This window comes from Catharus ustulatus, chromosome 29, assembly GCF_009819885.2.
Source record: "Catharus ustulatus isolate bCatUst1 chromosome 29, bCatUst1.pri.v2, whole genome shotgun sequence".
Lineage (NCBI taxonomy): Eukaryota > Metazoa > Chordata > Aves > Passeriformes > Turdidae > Catharus > Catharus ustulatus.
Genome location: NC_046249.1, coordinates 5560412 through 5576701, shown reverse-complemented (window position 1 = coordinate 5576701; position 16290 = coordinate 5560412). Strand labels below are relative to the sequence as shown.

Genomic DNA, 16290 nt, shown 5'->3' with positions numbered 1-16290 from the left:
TCGAAGGACTGGGGCTCCCAATTGTCTCCATCCCTGCGCCATCCCAGAGACCCACCTGGAAGGTGACACAGGATTTCTCAAGCAGGTAGGTTTTCATGGTAGCCCCTGTGACATTCTCTTGGATAAATCCAGTCTGTAAGTACTTCCCAAAGTGGCTGCTGTTGTCATTCCTGATTGTTTTTGCATTTCCAAATGCCTGGAAAGCAGGGAGGGAGGAGGTTTGAGCTGGCCCCAGAACTCCAGGTGCTCTGGGGAGGTTCAGTCCCTGCCACTCATTGCCCAGGTCAGTAATGAGCCCTCCAGCTCCCTCCAGCTCCCTTCACAGCACCGTGGCTGGGACCCCTGAGCCCCTCACTGCACGTGCAGGTCCCTCACAACCATGGGGTCCCTCATAGCCATAGTGTGACCCCCCCACTGCTGCCAGTCCCCCTGATGCCTTTTTCACTGGCGCTAAAAATATGAATCAAACACAACTAGAGTGATAAAAGGGTACCTTTATATGAGGATCCTCAGGTGCACAAATTCATCAGATAGAAAAGGCTGAAGACGCATATTGCAAATGACCCGTGTAGGGATTTTGTAGATTCTGCAAATTAGCATATCTGGCAAGAATACTCCAATTAGAAAAGCACCCACTGAAGTAATTCCCCCAGTTCTAGCACCCTGTAGATAAGATCCAGATCCTGCTTACAAAAGTAAGCCTCAGGTTTCAACCTTGGTTTCTAAGCCAAACCAAGATAGCACAGGGATCCTGTAAGTTGTTTTGTCTTTCTGACTGGGAAAAGTGTGAAACTAAGTACAATATAGAGCTACAAAGCAACAACTGTATGTGCAAAGGATAGAGAGAATATATAGTGAAAAAAGGGTAAACTCAAAAGGGCATCACTCCCTCACCTGCTAATTGGAGGGGGATGGAATTATGCTCCCCATCCCTCTTACCCCCACGTTCTGTGCCCCAGCCCCTCCCAGGCCAGAGGAGCTCCTGGGCATGCTGGGGCTGCAGCACCCCGAGAACCCTCCCAGCTCAGGCACCTCGGTAACCCTGGTTCAGGACAAGCCAAGGGTCCCTCTAAGAGGTGCCCCAAGACCTCCCTTGGGGCACACAAAGAAGCCTCATCAGGCACCTCCAACATGGGACACCCCAAACTCTCACTCCCCTCCCATCTGGGACACCCCAAGATCCCCTTGTGAGGGCAGCCAGAGACCTCTCCTGTTTAGGATACCCCAAAACTGTCCTCATTCAAGGGCACCCAGGGCCCCTCCAGGTTCCTCATGCAGGGCACCCCAAGGCCCCTCAGGCCATCGCACAGCACAGCCCCCCTCCCCTCAGGACAGGGACTCCAGTACCAATGGAAAGCAGCTGCCCTTGCACTGGTGCTGCTCCAACACTTCTGGGTGTCCCTACAAGTGCCACTGTCTGGGCCCCCACTGCCCAGGGGTGCCACTGCGTGCAGATGCCTGTTTGCCGTGACCCCAGCTGCCTGTGTGTCCCCACAGCCCTGGGTGCTGCTCTCAGCACATCCCTGCTGTCCCTACAGCCACAGTGGCCCGGCCAGTCCCGCAGGGCCAGAATGAAACCCTGGTGACACTGGTGCCACACAGAGGTGTGTGGGTGCAGTTAGGGACAGAGTGACAACAGAGTGTCCAAGTGAGGTGAGAGATGAAAAACATGGAGAATGGTCTGGGTTGGAAGGACCTTAAACCTCATCCAGTGGCCTCCCTGCCATGGCAGGGACACCTTCCACCGTCCCAGGCTGCTCCAAGCCCTGTCCAGCCTGGCCTTGGACACTGCCAGGGATCCAGGAGCAGCCACAGCTGCTCTGGGCACCCTGTGCCAGGGCCTGCCCACCCTCCCAGGGAACAATTCCTGCCCAATATCCCATCCAGCCCTGCCCTCTGGCAGTGGAAGCCATTCCCTGTGTCCTGTCCCTCCAGCCCTTGTCCCCAGTCCCTCTCCAGCTCTCCTGGAGCCCCTTCAGGCCCTGCAAGGGGCTCTCAGCTCTCCCTGGAGCCTTCTCTTCTCCAGGTGAGCACCCCCAGCTCTCCCAGGCTGTCCCCAGAGCAGAGGGGCTCCAGCCCTTGCAGCATCTCCGTGGCCTCCTCTGGCCTGGCTCCAGCAGCTCCACGTCCTCCTGCTGCTGTTCCCCAGGGCTGGGGGCAGCTCTGCAGGTGGGGTCTCACCTGAGTGGGGCACAGGGGCAGAATCCCCCCCTCCCCTGCTGCCCACGCTGGGGGCTCAGCCCAGGGCACAGATGGATTTTGGGACTGGGACCTGTTCAATGCCCGGAGCAGGAGCATCTGTGGGAAAAAGGAGAAGGCAGACCCAGAGCAGCGTCACCCAGCCTGAACAGGGACAAATCTCCCTGTGGCAGATGTCCCCATTGGTTCCTGCTCCTGCCCCCAGGCTGGCACCTTTCTCCCTGGTTCCAAGGAAATAGGAACAGGTACCAAGAGAGGGTCCAGGCAGAGAGACACCGCAGCTAGCACAAGAATTCATATATAGTAAAAAGTCTTTATTAAGAAGGCTTTGAAGTCAAAAAATAAAACTCTTGATACAATTTTCATAACCGTCAAGTCAGCTCAGCAAATATATAATCAGTACTTTAGCCATGTAAGGTTAAAGGTCCGTTATTTTCTTTTTAAAATAAAATATATTTTAGTTTTTAAAATTTATTCAATAAAGTACATATTTTCCTATAAATTCCCTACATATACATAAAGAGGTAAAAAATAAAAAAATAAAACAAAAACAACAACAACAAAAAAAAACCCCAAACCCAACCAAAGAAATAAAAAGCAAACCAAAAACAAAACAAAACAAACAAAAAAATAAAATCCCCAAACCAACCCTAAAATAAAATGGAGATAGAAATCTGTCTGGTTTTTGTGACACGGTGTGTTAACTGGGCCCCCTCCATTCCACAACCTCCTGAAATCACATCACACATTCCTGGGCAGTTTTCACATTGGCAAAACACAAGATAGACCTGCATTACAAAAAAAAAAAAAATATATATATATTTATAGAACAACTGAGAATCATCCAAAAAAAAAAAAAAAAAAAAAAACAACCAAACAACCCTACATACAAAAAGAACCACAAAAAATTATTATAATAATAATAGAATGATTTTAGAAAAATAAAAGACAACCCTTGCGTGTCCTAAAATAAAAAGTGCAACCGGACCTTTTCTTTCTGGTTATTTCAGTTTGCAAACGGAATACTGGTATTTGGGAAGGACTGGTGGAGAACAGCCGGGCTCCCTACCCAGCCCCACAGCCAGGTGAAGAGTTAAAGCTATTCTGTAAACATCGGAGTTTCCTCCTCGCGGAATTCACGCCCCTCTTTCCTCATCCTCATCCTCATCCTTGTCTTCTTCTTCTTCTTCTTCTTCTTCTTCTTCTTCTTCTTCTTCTTCTTCTTCTTCTTCTTCTTCTTCGGCCCCTTCGCCCCCACCCTCCCAACCCCCCGGATTCAGCCTCCCCCCGCCCCCGCCGTGCCCTCTGCGCCTCTCCAGCTCCTCGCCAACGCCTCTCCCCCCTCCCGCCCCGTGCGCCCATCACATCTGTAGTTAAATAAAAAGCTTGATTTAAACAGTATAAGTCCTCAAAACGCCGTGGTGTTGGGGTGGAGGAGGGGACCACTGGGCGAGCCCCCGGGCTAGGAGAAGATGTGGATGGCTTGGGTGGCGGGCACGTGGCACGCGGGGCACTGCGGCTGCGCCCGGCCGCAGATGCGCAGGGCACACTCCATGCAGAACAGGTTGTGGCCGCAGGGCACCAGCGCGGCCATCACCTCGCTCTCCAGGCACACCATGCACTCCCGGGAGCTCTTGCGGTGCCCGTCCGAGCTGCTCGAGTCGGTGGGCGAGCCCGAGGCGGCCGAGATGCTGCCGGGCAGCGAGGAGGAGGAGGAGTAGCCGGTGCTGTTGGAGAAGGAGGAGAGCGAGCCCTGGGCGGGCAGCCAGGCCAGGGCACCGGTGGGGTCGCTGGGGATGCGCCGCGCCGAGGGGTGCTCCAGCCCCGCCGCCCCGCTCTCGGGCAGGGTGGGCGAGTGGCGTGGCGTGGCCGGGCCGCTGTTGCGTCTCTGCGAGCTGTTGATGGAGGAGCAGCTGCTGAAGGCTTGCAGGGGGTTGCCCGAGCGCTCGAAGGGGGACCAGATGGTGGTGGGCGTGGTGAGGTCGAGGGCCAAGAAGTCGAAGCCGAAGTCGCACTCGTCGGAGCCCAGCGGGGCCGGGGGCTCGCTGAAGGTGCTGTAGGGGCTGGTGGGGCTGGCGGCCGCCACACGCCCGCTGTAGAAGGACTCGGTGGAGCCGCTGCCCAGGGAGCTGAGGCTGTCGTTGCGCAGCGCGGCCGAGGGGCGCTGGGCGGGGTGCGGGGCCTTGGCCCACGGGGCTGCCGCACTGCCCTGCAGGTCCAGGCACACGTCGGTGCCGTTGGAGTGGAAGTCGTTGTCGGCGTTGACGTCGATGAAGGAGCCTGTCCTCATGGTGATGTGCGCCTCGATCTCCTCGCGCGCCCGGTCCACGTTCTCGGGCATGCCCGTCACCTCGAACACGGGCTCCTTGTCCCGGCTGGGCGTCACGATGTACGTGTGTGTCTGCTGCTGGATGCGCTTAATGGTGGCTCCCTTGGGGCCCACCACCAGCCCCACCACGCGGTAGGGGACCCTCACCTGGATGGTGGTCTGGCCTGGCAGGTTGGGGGGCCCCTGCAGGGCCCCTGTCAGCCCGTTGACTTTGTTGCGCGTGGCCCGGATCATGGAGAAGTGCTCGGCGGCTGACAGGATCTCCCGCTTGGCCATCTCCACATCCTCCTTCCTGCCAGTGACGATGAACACGGGCTCCTCACCCCTGACCGGTGTCTTGATGTACGTGTTGGTCTTGGCACGCAGGGCTTTGATTTTGCAGCCTGCAGGGCAAGGAAAAGGGGGAAAATGACACATCAACGGTGAGAGCTCAGCGACCCTCTGCTCACCCAGGATGGGACACAACAGAGCAACAGGAACCTGCAGGTCCCTTTGGCTCTGTATCTGCAGCAGGGACACCCATGGAGACAGGGGTCCCTCCTGCTTCCAAGGCTCATGGCTCAGCGCTGGGAGGCTGCCCTGGCTTCTCCCAGCTCCTGGCACTGTTCTGACCCTCAGGGGTTGGGGATCAGCAGGATGCAGACTGCAGCCCTGCTCCAGAAGGCTCGGCAGAGGTGCCAGGACAGGCAGTCACGGGGGGCACCATCAGGGCAGGTGAAAAGCTGGATTCACTCCAGAGGTGTTTAAGGAGGTACAAGGGAAAAAAAAATTGCCAAGATGGAAAGGAAGGAAGAGGCTGTTTGGATCCTGCAGGTCCATGGACACCTCTGAGCCAGCAGCTGAACTTGAGGAACAGCCCTGGATGCACTCCTGGAGAGACAGGGGAGCTGGACAAGGCAGACACAGCCACCCTCTCCCTCTCCTTGTCTCATGGGAGGGATCCCCAGTGCCTGGGCTGGGGCAGGGGTGCTCCCTGGGCTCCTGCTTCCCCTGCAGGAGGAAGGGGATTCAGCAGGTAGAGCTGCCCACGGCTGGCTGTGGGATCATGAGATGGTGCTGCAGCTCTGCCTTTGCCCCGTGCAGCTCTGGGCACAGCCCTGTCCCAGCCCAGCTGGGCTCTGGCTGCAGGTCCTGGCAGCATTGTCCAGCCAAAGGCTCCCACTCTCCTCTGGGGCTGCAAAAGGCTTCAACTCTCCTCCAGGGCCACTTTGCTCTGCTCCACTGAGCAGCAGTCTGTGGCTGCCAGCCCAGCTCCACTCCCTGCACCCCCAGCCCTAATTACATACACTCTTCATTAAGTCCCTGCGAATCAGGCACAGTGCAAATGGAGCTGAGCTCACTGGCCACTGGCACACAGCAGTGAATGGCCCCTGTCTGCCCCCTCCCACCCCTGAGCTTTGCAGGGCATCCAACACAAAGCTGGGAGCCAGCAGGGATGGAGGGTGCTCCACTGGAGCTCTGAGCTGTCCCTGTCCATGGCACTCACTGCTGCAGATGCCTGTGGATAAACAGCTCCACTCCTCCGGGCACAGCCGAGCAGCTGCGAGTGCCTGCCTGGCTCCTCTGTGAATGGCTCAGGGCACTCCTTCCCCTCCTCCTCTTCCCAGACGCTCCCTGAGGAAGGGCAGGGCTGCTCTTCCAGCTGGAGGCTGGAGGAGAGGCCTAGAAGGCTGAAGGGCCTCAGCATATGAAAGATGCAGAGCTGCTGGAGAGAGTCCAGAGAGCTGCTGCAAGGGCTGGAGCCCCTCTGCTCTGGGGACAGCCTGGGAGAGCTGGGAGCGCTCACCTGGAGAAGAGAAGGCTCCAGGGAGAGCTGAGAGCCCCTTGCAGGGCCTGAAGGGGCTCCAGGAGAGCTGGAGAGGGACTGGGGACAAGGGCTGGAGGGACAGGACACAGGGAATGGCTTCCACTGCCAGAGGGCAGGGCTGGATGGGATATTGGGCAGGAATTGTTCCCTGGGAGGGTGGGGAGTATTGGGTTTCTGTAGCCAGGTTTTGCTAGCAGTGAGGTTACAGGGGTGGTTTCTGTGAGTAGCTGCCAGAAGCTTCCCCTGTCTCCAGCACAGCCAATTCCAACCAGCTCCAGAATGGACCTGCCCAGCAGAGATGGTGGGGACACCTCAGGATCATGGATTTAAGAAGGAAAAAAGGTCTTGTGCAGTTGTAATTGGGTCTAGAGAAGAGTAGGGATAGATGTGAGGAGCAGTCCTGCAGACACCCAGGGCATGGCAGGAGGAAGGGCAGGAGCTGCTCCAGGCACTGCAGATTTCCCTGCAGCCTCTGGGGAAAACCACGATGAAAGCCATGGAGATCCACAGGGGTGCATAAGATGCACCTGCAGCCCCAGGAGGAGCCTGTGCTGGAGCAGGGACATGCCCAAAGAGGGCTGTGACTCTGTGGCAAGTCCTGGCAGGTAGCTGCAGACCCATGGAGAGAGGAGCCCATGCTGGAGCAGGTTTGCTGGAAGCACTTGTGACCCTGAGGGGGACCCAGGCTGGGACAGTGTGTGACCTGTGTCCCACGGGAGGGACCCCACACTGGGGCAGGGAAAGGGCTCCCACTCCTCTCCCTGAGCAACAGCAGGAACAACAGCAGTGGGATGAACTGTGATTCCCATTCCCATCTCCCTGTGCTGCTGGAAGGTGGAGGAAGAGCCCAAGAAGGAGGGAGGGAGGAGTAAGGGGAAGGTATTTTTAAGATTTATTTTACTTCTTATGGTCCTGCTGTGATTTTGTTAATAATAAATTCAATTAGTATCCCCAAGTTGGGTCTATTTTGTCCTTGACAATATTGAGTGAGGGATCTTCCCCATGTTGTATTTTCTCTCCCCTGTCCACTTGTGGAGGGCAGTGATGGAGCAGCTTTGGTGGGTGCCTGGAACAGGCCAGAGTCAACCCACTACAGTGAAACAGGGTGCCCAGAGCAGCTGTGGCTGTCCCTGGATCCCTGAGGGGCCCAGGCCAGGCTGGACATTGGGGCTGGGATAGTGGAAGGTGTCCCTGCCATGGCAGGGAGGGGCACTGGATGAGCTTTAACATCCCCTCCAACATAAACCATTCTGGGATTCTGTGACTCAGCCAGGGCTGGAATGGCACAAGGTCAGGTCTGTTCCAACCAGGTAAATCAGTCCAGGCTCTCCAGCAGCACCTGGAAAGCAGAGGGAGAACAAGAGCTGTGCTGTTCCTGCAGCCCCAGGTGCGCTGCAATTCCCAGAGCATTAAGCCTCGTGGATGACAAGAAGTAAAAACCTGTCACAGTACAAGAGCAGCAGGAGCTGCCCTGGGTGTCACAGCCAGGCTCTTCTGCACTACAAACCCCTGGCAGGTGGATTTATGGCTGGGGCACACAGTAAAGCAATGGCCCAAGACTGGGGAAGGACAAAACCATGGAAAAGTGACATTTACTGAATTATTATCATGTGCCAGTTCCTACAGGGCTGTCCTGGAAGAGACGCCTACAACTCCCACGTTCCCCTCCTAGATTCATCCTGCTGTAAGATCTGCCCCTGCTCCACTGCTTGGCAAACCAGGACAAACCCAGGGCAGCGGGAAGAGGCTCTGCTGGTGCCTCCCATGGGCATCAGCCTCATGCCCAAGGTCTCAAATTCATCCCCTGCAGTATCGCAGAATCACGGAATATCCCAGCTTAGAAGGGACCCACCAGGATGGAGTCCAACCCCTGGCCCTGCACAGAGACCCCAACAACCCCACCCTGAGAAGCCTGGGCAGTGTCCAGCACCCTTGGGGGGAAGAACCTTTCCCTGAGCTCCATCCCAACCCTCATCAAGTGGCAGCTCCAGGACACAAAGCTATGGCAGCTCCAGGAGCTGCATACAGAAGCCACTCAGGAGCCACATCCCACGGGGGGCATGGCCCAGTCAGGCTCTTCCTCACCCCACTCTATCACACCAGCAGCACCAGTGGGACCCAAATGATGCCATGTCAGCACCAAAGAGAGGAAGAGTTTGTCTGGCTGCTCCTGTGAGCTCTTCACAGTGACAAAGCCAGAAACCTCGGATAAAAATCAAAGAGGTGCCTGGCTTGGCCAGTTCCACTCTCCTCAAACCAGCAGCACAGGAATAATGCCTCCAACCCATGGCTGCTGGATGCTGCCAGGGCCATGGATGGCACCAAACACAGCTGGAGTGGGAACTGGGTTTCCCAGGGGAGGGGTAGGAGATAGCAGATCTAGGAGGGTGGGGGTGTGAGGTCACTCCCCACCTGTCCCAGAACCAGGAAGCACTGGGAAGGGAGGCATGGGCCAGGGAAGCCACTGCCTGAGGCCATGTGCTGGCACCAGCACCAGGAACTGAGCCTGGAGGAGTCTCCAGCATGGGGACACACCAGGAGACCAATCTGTCCTGCCCTGTCCCCAGGCCCAAACTCCTCCTGAGACTGTCAGGCAAAGATGCCAAAGCCTGGAGCGGGCAGGATGGGCAGGATGAGCTGCAGCCTCCCCAGGCTGGCATTCACAGAAGTGCTGAGCCCTGCCCAGCACAGGGAGCACTGGCTCTGGGACACCAGGAACTGCTGAGGAGACACAAACACAACCTCCCAGCAGGACTCCCCTGTCCTCCAGCACACCTGCACCCCCTGAGGGGGCTGAGCCACGGCGCCCCTGCTCCTGCTCGGGCTGGGGGGCAGGGATGGGACCTCCTGGCTGAGCCCCCAGAGCCAGATGGACCTGAACTGCAAACTGGGGGTTTAACCAGCAACTGCAGCTGGGAGAATCATAGAAAGGTTTGGGTTAGAGAGGACCTTAGAGTTAATCTTGTTCCACCCCCTGCCATGGCAGGGACACCTTTCACTATCCCAGGCTGCTCCAAGCCCCATCCAACCTGGCCTTGGACAGCTGCCCTGTGCCAGGGCCTCCTCACCCTCCCAGGGAACAATTCCTGCCCAATATCCCATCCAGCCCTGCCCTCTGGCAGTGGAAGCCATTCCCTGTGTCCTGTCCCTCCATTCCTTGTCCCAAGTCCCTCTCCAGCTCTCCTGGAGCCTCTTTAGGCCCTGCAAGGGGCTCTCAGCTCTCCCTGGAGCCTTCTCTTCTCCAGGTGAGCACCCCCAGCTCTCCCAGCCTGTCCCTAGAGTAGAGGGGTCCAGCCCTTGGAGCATCTCCATGGCCTCCTCTGGATTGACTTCAGTAGCTCTGCATCTTTCTTGCACTTGGAAGAATCCAGAGCAGTACGAGATATTTCAGATGAGGTTGCCCCTGCAAACCTCCACCCCAGCATGCTGTGACACCATCCTGGATGGCCACACCCCTGTGAAGCTGCTGCAGGATCAGGGTCACGCCAGAGGGGCTGTGGCAGGGACCTGGAGCTGTCTGGAAGTGCCGGTGAGCCCCCAGCCCAGGCAGTGCCACACCTCAGCCCAGCACCAGCTGGTGGCATCTACACATTCCCCTGGCCAAGGGCTGCTGTGCAGCACCAATGGCAACAGAGTAGAACAAAGTGCCACACTTTGCTGCAAGTCTCCACTGAAGTGGCTTTAAAGATCCAGATAAAACCAGCCCCAAACCAGAAGCAGGATGGAGGGGACAGACCCAGGGATGTTTCAGCCCCAACAACCCCTTGTGAACACCAGAGCCTGGGTCTTACCGGAGCCCCAGAGTGGTTCAGCTGCTGTGTTACATCTCCCTGGTGGAGCTCTGAGTTCCAAACTCCTCCTGACACCCCACAGCCACACTCAGATGCCAGCAAACCCGGGCATTCCAAAGGTCTCACCCCCCCTCTAAGTCCCAGCCCCCTGTGCCACCACACCCAGCTCTGCCCTGCAGGGACAGCCCCGATGGAGGGGTGAGCAGGACACTCCTTCCAAACCTTCTGTCTCAGCTCCATGCCCTCCTCTTTCACCCTCTCCCCATCCCACACAGCTTCCATTACACTCCACTCTGCATAACTGCCCTGGCTGAACCCATCCCACCTGCCCTTGGGATGGGATATTGGTAATTTCCAACAAGAAACAGAATCCCAGGAAATTCTCCCTGGGATAATGGTGGTGATGGAGGCAGCACTCCAGGAAAGGCAGGTGCTCTCCCTGGACATCCTCACTTGGCATCACCAAAGAAAACTTGGCCCCAGACAGATCAGGGCTGAGACCACTGCAAGAGTCCATGAGAACCAGTACAGTCCTGGAAGGAGGGCTGGGAAGAGCCTCTCCATCCTTTGTGCTCCAGCGACCACACTGCAGGTGACAGATGCCACACAGCTCATCCACACCCTGATCCCAGCATGGCCCAGCAGCCTCTGCTCCCACATCAGCTGCCTCCTGCACACAATGAGGACAGAGCCACATTCCTGCTTGACCAAGGAGATCTGTGCTGGCAATGCCCAGCTCAGACTGGTGAGCTGGTGAAAACCCAAAGAACACCAGCAGAGCTTTTCTGGAGGAGCCTCTGATGGCAGCAGGCAGGAGGATGGTGTCTGTCACATGTTTAGGAACCCTCTGGTGCCTCACCCTGGAGTGTTCTACCCAGGGCTCTTCCTCTTCCCCAGCTCTGCAGCATCTTCCGGCCTCCGATCCAGAGTTCTGGAGCTCTCAGTCCCCTTTATTACCAGTGAACGGCACAGGATGGGTCAGCACTGGGGCCAGGCATGGAGAAAATGCTGCACCTCTATCAGAGCTCCTCTCCCCTTGCTGAGTGCTCCTTCCCAATTCTGCACACAGGAACAAACTCATCCCTGCAGCCCTACTGCAGGCAGTGAGCACATCACACCTTGGCTTCTCCTCCAGACACTGAAGAGCAGGGCAGGGAGGCTGGGCTCCTTTCCTTGAGACACAGTGTGCAGCCAGTGCCAGTTCTCAGATGTACAGGCAGATCCTTCAGCAACCAGATCCATCTGTGTGACCAAGCTCAGGAGTTCCCAGCTCTGCTATGACCCAGCTGCCAGAAGGATGTGCCAGGTGCCTCCAAGGACATGGCACCTGGGCAGGAGACAACAGAGCAGCAACCCAGGGCTCTGGAATGAGAGGATTCCTTGCACCCCTGTGATCCACGGCAAGGTTACAGATGCTCAGGCTGGCCCAGAGAGGCCCATGGTCACTCTGTGCATCCTCTCAGCACGGGAATGACATCCACACTCCAGCAGCAAGGAGATGTGCCATGTGCCATCCTTCCATGGATCTATCCTTCCAGCATCCCAGCATCTTCAATGAACAGCAACTTTCCTATTGTAGAGCTGTGACAGACCCTGGGTGTCACAGATGGAGAGAGAAGCTGTGGCTCCATCCCATGGGAGTCACCTGGGAGGGGAGAGCAGCAGCTGCTGGAAATGCCCCTCCAAAACTGGGGCAGCAGGAATCCACACCAGCACAGCACCCACATGCCAGAGTCAGAGCAGCTCTAACACCTGCCCCGTGCTCCTGGTGATTCCTGTTATCCCCACGGCTCTCTCTGCTGCATGGCAAGAGGAGCCCGTGCTGCTCCAATTGGTGCCCACAGCACTTTTTGGAGATGGTCCCTCCCACAGCAGGAGTCATGACCAGGCTTGCAGGCAAAGGCACAGCCAGGGAATCCCGCCCGGCCACGGAGCCGTGTAGGCAGGGGGGAGAAGAGCTGCAGATCCTGGCTGGAAGAGGAGCCACAGATCCCAGCAGGAAGAGCCAGATTCCAGCAGGCAGATGCTGCTCCACAGGGTCACTGATGTCAATCTAGACATGGGATCATGACAAACATTCCTCCAGCTCAGGGAAGAAAACACCAATTTGATTCAGAGAACAAAGATTTACCTGATGGGCTGCTGCTGCTCCTTTGTGAAAGGGTTAAATTAGGATATCTGGAGGAGAGAAATTGAAGAAAAGGGCAGTGTCCAACTGCCTGTCCCATCTCAGCCTGCACAGGACAGCACATCCATGTGCTGGTTCTGGCTGCCAGCACCCCCCTGGTCCCCACTTGCCACAGTAGCGAGGTCTGGGCAAAGCAGGACCGGTCCCAAAGTGCCTCAAGGTGTGTGGGGAGAGATCCTGAGCCTTGCCCTGACTCCAGGCCCTGCCAGGGCACCCAAAACGCACATCTTCATCCCTTCCTATGTTCCAGGCACGGTGGCACTGCAAATTTCTGCTCCCTGGGTCACAAGCAGGCTGGGCAGTGAAGGAAAGACAAGAGTGACAGGGCATTGGCACCAGCAGGGCACATTTTGTCACCATGATGATGATGGTCCAGCCAAACATCCCAAAGGTCAGCTCTACAGCCAGACCCCACTGCCATGGGGCTGCCAAAACTGAGGGAGACTCACAGGGATGAGCTGGGAACCAGAAGGACCTGGGAGTCAGCACAGGGTGAGTGTGAAGGGCTCTGCTCAGCGTGAGCCCTGAGGAATAAGCTCGGTGTCGCCCAGAGCATCCTTACTGTAATCCAGCTGCCAGTGGCATGGAGAGCAGCTGGAGCACAGGCACTGCCAGCCCTGTGCCCCCAACCACCCCATCCTACAATGTGATTGAGGGTGCCGAGTGCCCCTTCCCAACACAAACCCAGTGCAAGGCCACCACACTGCATTCCAGCAGGCCAAGAGCAGGAGAGGGGCAGGAAACACAAGGGAAACCCCTGGGGAGGGCTGGTCCCGCTCATGGGCTGGGGCTGCAGCAGGGAGCTCCAGCTCACATCTGGCCCCAGGTCACCTCCAAGCCCACCCGGTACCCCTCAAGCACCCTCTTCAAGACAATATAATAATCTCTTTGGTAGTATTTCTTTCAAAAGTTTCACAAGCCCGTGAAGCTTAGTGAGCACCCGAACTCCACCAAGGTGTTTGGGCAGGGACCCGGCTGTGCACCAACCTCCTCGGGGTGCTGGAGGGGCAGCACCGGGGTCTCACCACTCCCAAACACCGAGGGAAAGGAAGGCACCGACCGGCAGCTCCCGGGCCGAAGGCAGCCATTCCCCGGCAGAACCAGCGGGCTCCCAGCAGAACCCAGCCCCCGGACAGGCTCGGTCTCAAGCCGCGGGACCCCGTGGCTCCGCAGAGCTCGGCGTGGCCACCAAAGCCAGGTGTCCATGCAGCCCGGGAGGAGGAGGAGAAGCCTCGGGAGCAGGGCGCGGTGCCACGCTCCGCTCCGCTGCCCCGGCTCTGCCCCGGCTCTGCCCGGCCCGGCGGGGTCCGGCAGCCCGGGGCGACCCCCGGCCGGGGCGCTGGGACCGCGGAGGGGTGCACGGAAAGTTGGGAGGCCGGGAAGCGGGGCCGGCTGGGAGGCAGCGCAGGCCAATGGGAAGCGCAGAGCATGATGTCACCGCGCTCATCACAGCATGGCTCTGGCTAACAAAGAGAACAATGAGCCTGCCCAGTTCCCCGCTTCTCCCCTGGAAAAAAAGCCCCCCGACCCCCGGCCCGCAGCCCCCCGGGCAGGGAGGGCTGGGAGCTACCGGGCGGGGGCAGGGCTGGGGTGCCAGAGCCCACAAGGGCAAAACACCCCGGAGGTCACGCTCCCTGCCAGGGGATTCCTGCCGGGATCCCTGCGGGCAGCTGCTCTCTTCCTTTTCCTTTTTTTTTTTTTCTCCTTAAATCCTCCGCCCTGGGTCTTTGATTTTTCAAGGTGAAAGTTTGGTTTATTTGGTATGTCCTGGAGACAAAGCCCACTCGAGGCACACCCACCCGGCGGGGCTGGGGCGTCCCTTTGTGACAGCTGGGTGCGAGGGGCTCCTCGGCCGCCTGCAGAGCTCCGGTCACCTACAGACGGGCGGGTTAATGACCATTTATATCGGATTTATCGGTAGGATTTGTAAACGAAGTCTGAGATGAGTGGCACCGTTTACACGCCGGGTCTGAGATACGGAGCTGGAGGGAGGAGGCAGAGGCACAACTACAATGAAAGCAAAGCTCTCGCCTCGCTCCGTGTCCTGGCAGCTCCCATGGACTCGCGTGGCTCCCGGGAACTTTCCGTGGGCACCCGGCGTTATCCCACCCGGGCCGATGGAGTTTAATTGCTATTTGCAGGCAGTTCGGTGGGACCGGCGCGGCGCGCAGCTCCCGGGACCGCGGCCGACTTTCGGGGCCGCGGGAGCTGTCGCCGTTGAGTTTCCGCCTCCGCACGGAGACAAAGCCCCGAAAGTGCCCCAAATCGCGGCGGGCCGGCGCGAGGGAGGGGGGTCCCCGAGTCCCGCCGTGTCCCCACGCCGCGTTACCTTGCCGGCCCACGATCTCGGCGACGTGCTCGGAGCTGGGCACGGGCACGCACTCAGTCATGTTCACGCTCTTCTTCCTGCTCGCCGGCGGCTCGGGCAGCAGCGCGGGCGGCCCCAGCGGCGGGGCCAGGCTGCCGAAGGCGCCCGCGGCCGGGGCGGGGGCCGGCACCGGGGAGCCGCCGCCGCGCTCCCGCTCCCTTAGGCCGCCCGGCCCCGCGCCCCCCGCCGGCTCCTCCGCGCCCTCCAGCCCCAGCAGCGAGAGCTGGTCCAGGGCGAACCTCAGCGCGGCGGCTTCGCCCTGCGCCGGCGGCCCCGGCGGCCCCTCCCGCTCCCGGCCGGGCTCGGGCTCCGGCGGCAGGTCCTGCCCGGCGGGCGGCGGCGGGCTGAGCAGGGTGAGGCAGCGAGGCGGGCCGCGGGCCGGCTGCCCGGGCTCGGGCTGGTACATGGAGCCGGGCATGGCGCGGAGCGGGCGCGGAGCGCAGCGGGCCGGGGCCGGGGCGGTGCCGCTGCCCGGGGCCGCCGCCGCCGCCTCCCTGCGCCCCCCGCCCCGCCCGGCGATGGGCCGGGCCGCGCCCGCCGCGCGCATGCGCGTCCTGCGCCCCGCCCACCGGGCAGGGCCCGCCCCGCCGCAGCCCCGCCCAGCCAGCCACGCCCTTGGGGACCCCGCCCTCCCCGCGGAACCGCGACCCCGGCCCGGGCCGGCACGAGGGGTCCCAGCATTTGGGGGGGGGCCCGAGCGTGGGGCACGGGGGCCCTGAGCATCGTAGGGCGTGTCCGAGCATCGCTGGGGCGTTCTGAGCATCCCGAGGAGCTCTCAACATCCCGGGAAGGAGCCGAGGGGTTCGAGCATCCCCAGGAGCCACGAGCATCCCCGGCGCACGGCACCGCCCCATCCACAGCTCAGACCCGGCTGCTCCCATCGCGGAGCGGCGGCTGGGCTGCCTGAAAAACGCTGCCGAAGCCGAGAGAGGCGGGAGGCAATCGGCGCGGAGGGGACAGCCCCGCAGTGCCACCGCTGGCACCGTCACTCGGCAGAGGGGACCGAGCAGGGCACTGGGGACGGCTAGGCACCGCAGGGACCGGGGCCGCGCAGCGCCGGAGCAGCGGCAGCTCCTCCCGCTACCGGGCAGCCGCTGCCCCCGCCCCTCCCAGGCACTCGGGGACAGAGCCACGGCACAGCCCCGCACCGGGACCCTCGATTCCTCCTTCTCGCCGAGTTACTAAACTTAAGAAAACATAAAATTTGTCTTTCCCTCTACCATTTCCCTTTGGATCTTCAACTTCTATTTCACACTGTTATTTCACGGAGTCCCAGAGCACTTTGGGGTAGAAGGGGCTACCCAGTTCCAACCCCCAATTTTGCTGCTCACGCTCAGCAGCAGCGTCACCTGGTTCTGCCTGACAAAGCCACAAACACCTCAGCAGCCCGGACACCCCGAGACCAGGGATCCCAGTCACCCTCCCCACAATAGCAGGTCACCACCACAGCAGGTCCCTGGAGCCACGGATGTCCCCTCCATGGCTCACTGCCAAGCAGCTGCCTCCAACCCCTTTGTCCCAGCCAGGACTTGAGAAAACCTCCCCTGGCTGTGCTGGCACAGCACACTCCTTCCCTGGAAAAACACAGACCAATTCCCAGCTCACCCA

General features: G+C 59.5%; 1 protein-coding gene across 1 annotated transcript; it reads right to left on the bottom strand.

Moving 5' to 3' along the window:
- Positions 1 to 3505: 3505 nt before the first annotated feature.
- On the bottom strand, positions 3506 to 14759 carry MEX3D (mex-3 RNA binding family member D). Its single transcript, XM_033082431.1, has 2 exons — positions 14644 to 14759; positions 3506 to 4911 (listed from the first exon to the last, which is right to left on the bottom strand). The coding sequence occupies exons 1-2, from the start codon at positions 14702 to 14704 to the stop codon at positions 3662 to 3664; spliced, it is 1311 nt and encodes a 436-aa protein (XP_032938322.1). The 5' UTR covers positions 14705 to 14759; the 3' UTR covers positions 3506 to 3661.
- Between the last annotated feature and the right edge of the window lie 1531 nt (positions 14760 to 16290).